Source organism: Durio zibethinus, chromosome 23, assembly GCF_047325235.1.
Source record: "Durio zibethinus cultivar Kanyao isolate XHJ-2024 chromosome 23, ASM4732523v1, whole genome shotgun sequence".
Lineage (NCBI taxonomy): Eukaryota > Viridiplantae > Streptophyta > Magnoliopsida > Malvales > Malvaceae > Durio > Durio zibethinus.
Window position 1 is genome coordinate 2,958,202 of NC_143184.1, and position 8,655 is coordinate 2,966,856.

Genomic DNA, 8,655 nt, shown 5'->3' on the forward strand with positions numbered 1-8,655 from the left:
GCCTGGAAGTTAGCGAAAGAGAATAAATTGTGTGATAAAGATTAAGTATTTTAGAGAAAAAAAATAACTGTCGTAAAATTTAAAGAAAGGTATTAGTCTCTCCCACCTTTTAATCACATCACATATCCTTCGAGATTTGATTCTCCGGCCCTGTTTTTCAAAAGAGATGGTCTTCCAAAGCTAACACTTTAATCCATCAACAAATTAAAATTATTCTATGTGCCCCCATTTTGATCCAAGATGTAACACCTTGCCCGCAAGGTCCGACCCCACCCGTACCTAACATGATTAACTCTCTAATATTCATTTCTAAATGAGAATTAGCTGTCCCAACTATGATTATACCTATCAGAAGAAGAATTATGACCGATCGATGGCGATCCAGGCTTTCCAATTTCCTTTACCAACAACCAATTTTTGCCTGGAAAGCGTATTGGCTTCTATGCCGACTAGCAAAAACGGTTGTTGTTAAGAACTTGTCGGCAAATCCCTTGTCACCGTTAGTCTCCACTTTCAGTTTTGGCTTTGTGACGTAAAGGTTAATGTTTTTTCTATGACTTGTAATTGCATGTAAATTGATTCATAATCAAAATACGCTTTGCTTAATTGACAAATCAAATTTATTTTTAAGTGTAATGACAGTTTTGATCCTTTTTTTTCCTTGTCATATTTGATGAAAAACAAGTGATTGACTTGGTAAGAAATTAGAAGGGAATACGAACACAAATTTCTTTTATCATTTTGACGATGGACACAATATAAGTGTCGGTTATGTATGAAATGTCCAAGACATATTGGTTTAAAGAGTTGATGGGAGGATGCCAACCAAATTCTCACCATCTTCAGTAGAAAAAACCATTTGGAGGAGTCGCAGGCGACAAAGAACCTGTAAAATTTTTATCAGGCTCTCTCCTTTATCCTACGCCTTACTTTCCTTGTTCTTTTGATTCATTAAAATGAATCGGAATATGCTTTCATTGCCGCGTAGGGAAAAGGCTTTGTAATCAAAGCGAGAAGAATCTTTTAAAGAACTTGTTGGATATTGACTTTAACTAGTATGTCGTCTGAACTGTTGATTAAACTCAACAGGTTAGAGGTGTAGGCACTGGCTTTATTTCTATCCTTGCTTTATGCACCGAATTGGCATTCTTGATTTCAGTGCCAGCTGTTGGGATTGTACCATACAATGAAAAGAATCAATTGTTAAAACAATGAGAGAATTTCATAAAGGTACAATTGAAGTTTGACTTAAACTAGTTTTTCACTGATAATTAAATAGTTTCATATAGAATAACGCAACAGTTAAAGGCGATAGAAAGTATTACACGGTTTGGCACTATGATGATTAAGATAAAAAAAAAAAGAAAGAAAGAAAGATTAAGATGTTACTTCATGTTTAGATATAATATGGCTACTTGAAATTTAAGATTTAATTTAATTAATTTATATAATCATTTTAAAAAGATAATACATTTAACAAGAATAAAGTTCAAAATATTTTTTCAGACTACGTCCTCCTTTGTGAAAAACAAATAAAGCTACTTGATTGAAATTATAATAGGCAATTGATCCTTAAATCAATAGTGTAGCTTAAATGATCAATATCTCCTATTTTTTAAACTTATTATTGCAAAGTCAATAATACAACCAATTAATCAAAACCTAGTCATTCAATATACCAAATTTGAGAAACCTAGCTAGCTAGTTACTCAACCAGCTGTATTGTTGATAAGTTCCTTGCTTCTTAATATTATCTTCAAATTAATTTTTTTAAAGTAATAACAATTGTCAGGGAATTCGAACAATCCACTCTTATCTCATCTTAGGCAATGAGTTCCATAGTTGAATGACAATTATATTTAATAAAGTTGGCCTGCCATCCACACCCAACCCTACTTAATAAAAAAATATAGGGTTGGGGACTTCGGGTGTTTATAAATTGGTGTAGAAGGCAACATGACAAAATTAACACTGGTTTTAGTTAAGGATGTATTGTTAATATATAAATTTTATATACTATAAGTAAATCATATAATATTATTTCATTAATGAATGAATATCAATTCTTAAAATAAATATATAAAATTTTAATTTAAAAAATTATTTATTAATAAAATATTATCATTTAATTCACTTCGTTAATAAAATGACAGTATCTAATTTATTGATAATATATAAAATTTACTTATTAATATATATCAAATAAAAATATTTTTACGTTAAAATACGAGAGCTTAAAATTAATCTTTTTTGCAGGAATATAATTTGGCTAGTATTTTCACCATTTAGCTAATAATTGCAAGTAACAAATTATGAACAGTAACAATGAATCATGTAAGTAGGACGACAGGGGACGCCACAAACGGTTAGACACCATACTAGCAGAAAAGTGTAACGTCTTTTCTAATGCAAAAGTCGGGCAAAAAGTAGTATTCGTTGTTTTAAAAAATGTCGAGATATAAGCATGGGGGAAACAATTTGGAGAGGCCCGAGGCCTAATGCATGATTAAGGAATACTGTCTTTTCCTTTTCTCTTCTCGTGCTTCTCTCTTCATCTTCTTCAAAATGTTTGAGAGAAATTCTTTCTGAAAAAAAAAAAAGTGATAAGACTTTTTTGAGACTCCGCACGATCAATTGGACTTTGTCGGGTCGGATATGTAGCGGGAAAAAAGTACGTAGTTAAGCTTTTTTCGTATCCATTGGTTGGTGGCATGGCATAGAATCCCGCTTGTTGTTTGCATTCAGCTGTTTAATTTCCTTTTTGTTTGCCTTTCGTTCGATTTTAATCATGCAACCATTTTGAAAGATCATTGATTCATTGGATGAATTCAAATGGCAACCCTTGTTTTACCAATTAATCATGAGGGACCCCATTCTACGAGCGCCAATGGTGGTCTGGGAATGATGAATCAGTTTTCCTTTTTTCAACTTTCAACAAGATCATTAGAACATTCTCCCTTCCTCAACCACAAACATGTGATCAAACTCAAATACACTGATCAAGGTTGACGACTCGACGGTATTGAGCCAACCAAAAATATAAGAAAGTGAATTCACATATGTTGCTTAATGAATGGATTGGTTTTGTTGTATAAGAAAATGATAATTACAACCCTTTTTGTCGGTTAAGATCAAATTTAATTGGTTGATAAACATCTTTTGAATGTTAGAAACAGCTCATGTCGTACACTATCTGAGAAAATGCATGGACAAGTACTCGAACCAATTTCCTTAAACACCCAAAACAATCCGACAAACCATGTGGCTTAAGAGATAATTAGGAACATGACCACAATGATTATTTTGAAGGGAGAAAAAGTGAATTATTATTATTATTATTGTTATTGTTGCGTTTAGAAAGAAATATTATCAAATCACCTAGAGTTTGCTAGACTTCTGGAGAGAAGAGTTATGAAAATGGTAGACATCTTGATTAAGTAAAGATAATGGTTGACAATGCCACCCCATCTAAGAATAAATTTCACTTTTATTTATATTAATATGATTTATATATTCATCAACATAACCGATGTAATAATAACCTTCTGACTTCAGGCACTAAGGTATGATTATATATTAGGGTAATTCTGTTATACACTAGCATTCACCACGTGGCACAGTGGGTCGGATGATGACGATAGTCTAGTGAAACCCCAGAGGTCAATTTCGCTGTTATAATCCTGAGCTCCATGGTAAGACCTGTTGTAGGGTATTGATGATGACCGAAGGGCTGGTAATTGGAGATCATGGTGATCAGTACTGGGGCAGCAATAGGCCATGGTATGGTCATTGAAGTAGGGTAATTGCCTATAGGTCTCTGTTTGGGCGCCATTGAGTTGAGAGGCTACAAGCCGGTCAAGTACTGCCCAGTTTGTGAGCCCTGAGCCGTTGTGATAAACTGAGTTCGGATCTCCAATCACCTGGTTGGTGATTGAACCTTCATTGTCTGTCATCATGGGTTGGTTACAGTTTTGGCAGCTGCTGGAGTTTGGGCTATCTAGGCTTGGGAGTTTCATGAATGATTCCCGGTAGCCATCGCTGATGGCTGTCTCGATAGGCCTGAGGAATCTCGTATTGTTGTTTCCTTTACTGTCTTCCTTGCAATTCCTTCCCACGTACTCAAATATCTGCTCCAAGGCTCCTTCATTGCACGCCTCGAACATATGGTTCCTGGTTTCTGCTGTGACAGATGAGATAATAGGGCTGTCCAGGGTTTTGTGGTGGTTTTTCTTCTTGAAGATACGACATACCACCCATCCCTCTTCTTGTGTCCCCTCCCCCATAGCATTGGAGACCTTGATTAAAAAAGAAAAAAAAAGTACTATTACTATTAATTTAATGACAAAAAAAATTACTATGAAAGTTATATATATGTGGGTATATTATTTCTTTTCAGAACCTATCATTATCTTTTTTTTTTGTCCTCTCATGTTAAAGATACATACAATAAGACGTAACACAAGTTGAAAGTCTAAAGTTAAGACAAATTTTTTTTCCTACTACGAAGATGTTATATCTGACTGCTGAAAAATACTAGTGGACGTATGAAGGAGAAGAAGATTTTAGTCTAAAGGCTTACATTGGTTTCAACGACGTTATCGTCTAGTCTGTATTCATGCATGATCCAATCAGATTTTTTACCATGAGGGGCTCGCCCTTTGTAAAACACCAAAGTCTTCCTCATTCCGATCCGCTGGCAGTTGCTGTATATCACCTTGTCTCGCCCGGTCGCTTTCCAAAAACCAGCAGCCGTGGCACGGTTCGTGCGAGTACCAGTGGGGTACTTCTTGTCTTTGTGGCTAAAAAAGTACCAATCATTCTGAGGAGTGGTTCCAATTTTGCACGTCTCTGCAAGAGCCCCGGAGAACATAGAGTTAAAATCTTGAAAACGTAAATGGCAATGGAACATAAAATTACGGAACTAAATAAGAATACTATATACATATATATATATATATATATATATATATAGACACCTTGAATATCCCAGGGCTCGAGCTTATTGAGATCAACATCCCGAATTACATCTAAATCGATCTTCTCATACGAAACCTTCTTTCTCAGATAGTATTGCAAAAGCTCCTCTTCGGTGGGATGAAATCGGAATCCGGGGGGCACTTGAGAGTGTCCATTTACAGATATGCTCATGTTTTCCGGCATTTAAAAAGAAGAAAGAGTGTGGGAGGATTGATGAGATCAAAGGAGACCCAAAAAGAAAATAGAAAGGGAGATGAGAGAAATAACTGATGACAAAGCTGGTGTACCAAATGGAGTATGTAGAGAAGTCTATATATATGTGCTGCAGGACACAAAAGGGCCAAAGATACAATGAAAAGAAAAAAAAAAAAGCAAAAGAAAAAACTTTGTGTTTTTTATGGGCACTGGCGCTGGCCAAAGGCATGATGAGGTGGGGTCTAGTTTTGTTTTACTATGCTTCGAGAAGAGCCGGCCACCTAGATAGATAGAGAAACGACACTGTTTTGGGAAAAATGTTGAAATGGGGTCCAAAATCGTGGGTATTAAAAGGATGATTAGGACCCAGATGGACGTTGTGAGCAACTATATTGCGGGGGGCATGCCTCCATCAAAACTGTGACCTTGGACCTTAAAATCTCCACAGAAAAACACCTCTCAAACTGCCCATCCATCGGCTGATTCATTCCACCCTCCTCCATCTGATCTCTTCTCCCCTTGGGCTCGTACAACCACGTCCCCCAACAAGAAAGAGATGATGGAGCAGGCATTAAATTTGAATGGGGGAAAGGAAAGAGTAAAAATAATGATGAGTGGTGGGCATACTACATGCATATAGTCGCAGTAGTAGTAGTAGTTAGCTTTTTTCTTGAAAAACTCCAAGAGGCAGGATTATTTTATGGCTGATTTGCAAGTTCAGCTGCATTTACTTCCCCTTCATGATCATTATGCCTTCACTTCACCTTTTGTTTTCATCCTTTTAGGTTTTTTTTTTTTTTTTTTTAACTTCAAGCTAGATGCGAAAGGCCGAAGCTTGGCTCTAGCTATTTCCATTTTGGACCAACCAGCCAGTAAATAGTAATCCTGGCAATCTCTCTCTCTCTTTCTCTCTGAGATTTTTTCGACTTTTTCTTCTGATCTGTAAGCTGTACTTTTTGACGATCAATATGATGCATGATGGCACTTACGGCAGGACACTTTTTGGATGTTATAAGTGAATTATCCTTTTTAACAGAACAAGCCGAATTAATTATTTCCTTTTGGTGATTAATGCTTATATATATATATATATATATGAATATGAGAAGGAATTTATTTATATTAGTATAATTTATATATTTTTAAAATTTTTAAATCAAAATTAATAAATTTAAAATATTATTTTGATTTAAATGAATCATAAATTTAATACTGATTTAAAAAATTTTTAAATATAAAAATTACATTAATATAAGTAAATTCTTACTATATATATCTCCCAATAAAAATAATTATGGGCATCAAATTGATCAAACTGTAGAAAATTAATCATCTCCTTAATTATTTGTGACAAGCAAGCGGTAGCACATATTTGTATTTTAGTTAAAGAAACTTTTAAAGGTCGCCATTCAAATAATTTTATTTATGCTCTGAATTCCTTACCTCTAATCATGTATTTTTGGTTGATAAAATGACGGAGCAACCACTTTATACTTTGCTTACTAACCGCCATTGTTTTTCATACCTTACCTTTCTTTAATATTCAATTTTATCTATACATGTTTAAAATGTGGCACTTGTATTTGATAAGGTATTTATTTACTTGTACATTAACATTATGTATATTATTATGGTTGCTAGGACATTCATAAGAGGAATGATTTAGATGAAATTTTTTAGGTGAAGTTCGTGAAGTTTTCAACTAGAAACGATTAAATAAAAATTAAAATAAAAAATCAAAATTAAAAAATCCCATTACATAGATCAAGTGTGTAAATTTTGAAAAAAATTTAGTATATATTTTTAGATAAACATTTTTAGTAAAAATATTGATAAAATTTTTATGGTTAAATAAGTATCAATTAAATTTAAATTATAAATAATATTTTAAATATTTTTTATATATTATTAATTTTCACATTGAACTTTATATATCTGTCGATTTAAATTTTTTATTAAAATTTTTATTATATCATTTTTTTAAAAAAAACTTTACAAACTTTATCTAAAGAACTCTATGTAAATTTTATCCATTTATAAGATAATTATCTAATTGAATAAGATTTTTTTCATTGAGATTTTCTTTTTTTGGAGAATTATCAAACACATTGTTAGTGGAGTTTTTTTAACTCCACAAGTAAAATCCTTTAGGTTATATTTAAAAAAATAAAAAATTAATTATAAAAATAATAGAACATATGTCACTCTATTAATTTCATTTATGGAATTAAAAACTCTACTGACAGTGTATTATTGATATTACTATAGAAAAGGATCAAATCCTATTGTCTTTTTTTAGCTATTCGAGAATTATTTTTGTTAACAATCTAATGTCGAATCATTAATAAACTTGAATCAGGGTCTCGAGTGCAAATTAAGTGACAATATGTCGTCAATTATATTGAATTATGTTGTCAATTATTTGTGCTCGTGTTTCTTATGTGCATATCAATTATTCGAATTGAATTATATCTAGACATCTAGCATGATATTGATAATGTCGGACATGTACAACTCGTTGTACTATTTCTCATGGAATAGTCAAAGCATGATGATAGCAAAACTTGTCATTTGTTCCAATGATCGAATTACAAAATGAGAATTGGCTGTTTGATTCATAATTTTCAGAGCAAACAAATTTAATTTCTGAATCCTTGATATACCAACCATTTAAAAGATCTGAATCCTTGTTGCAAAGATCTCAATCAATGGGGCTTTTATATAAGACTGAGAGTTTGGCACAAACTCATGCTGAAACGCTTCTACAGACGTCCGAATATTGCAATCAATTGCTACAAGCTAAATCACAACTTCATGGCATGTGGTAAGCATCATAATTTTTATATTTTACAAGCCTTGGCAAAACATTCCAGATTCCAGTACCCTAAAAATTGCATAAAGCGACACTGTACACATGACCATCGATCGCCAGGGTACTAATTAGTAGCATATAACATACCCTGAAGATATTTTGAAAAGAAATAGATTTGACATGATTGAGTTGTAGGAAGGGGATCTGTCATTCTTGTCGACTGAAAATTCGTAGAGTACTGCAAATCGCCTACATTAAATGAATCTTTGAATTAATGTTATGATATTAGTGGGAATGGTACGTACTATATAAAAGACAGACTACTAATTACTTCCTACGATGTTGAAAAAATTAACCAATTATCTTGTTTCTTTTTGTAGTTTTCTTAATTTCGCTGTTACCTGTTTCAGACTTCTAGCCATTAACCCAAAATCATGAAAGGGATACGATAACCAAAATATTCCCACCCACCTTTCAATGCCAATGGAACTCACCTATTTTTTTCCCTTTTCATCAATTTGAGTTTGAAACTAATTGTTTTTGAGTTAGACAATCTGTAAAAAAAAAGTTTATGTTATATACTTTAAGTTGTCAGTACCGGAAACAGCCAAAACATTTCGTCGTAATTGATTGCGACCACCATAATTTTTCTATTGCATGGCTGCTACTAA

The 8,655-nt window shown here is 33.1% G+C and overlaps 1 protein-coding gene across 1 annotated transcript; it reads right to left on the reverse strand.

Annotated features, from left to right (window-relative positions):
- Nucleotides 1-3,467: 3,467 nt before the first annotated feature.
- LOC111313357 (NAC domain-containing protein 43-like) lies at nucleotides 3,468-5,369 on the reverse strand. Its single transcript, XM_022914024.2, has 3 exons — nucleotides 4,977-5,369; nucleotides 4,580-4,848; nucleotides 3,468-4,295 (listed from the first exon to the last, which is right to left on the reverse strand). The coding sequence occupies exons 1-3, from the start codon at nucleotides 5,158-5,160 to the stop codon at nucleotides 3,591-3,593; spliced, it is 1,158 nt and encodes a 385-aa protein (XP_022769759.1). The 5' UTR covers nucleotides 5,161-5,369; the 3' UTR covers nucleotides 3,468-3,590.
- Nucleotides 5,370-8,655: the final 3,286 nt, after the last annotated feature.

Excerpts from the sequence above, each read along its gene's own strand:
- LOC111313357 (XM_022914024.2), bottom strand. The coding sequence starts at position 5,160 with ATGCCGGAAAACATGAGCATATCTGTAAATGGACACTCTCAAGTGCCC. Across the intron at positions 4,849-4,976 it reads CGAGCCCTGGGATATTCAAG|AGACGTGCAAAATTGGAACC; the intron begins GTGTCTATATAT and ends GGGCTCTTGCAG. Across the intron at positions 4,296-4,579 it reads ATAACGTCGTTGAAACCAAT|GTCTCCAATGCTATGGGGGA; the intron begins GTAAGCCTTTAG and ends TTTTTAATCAAG.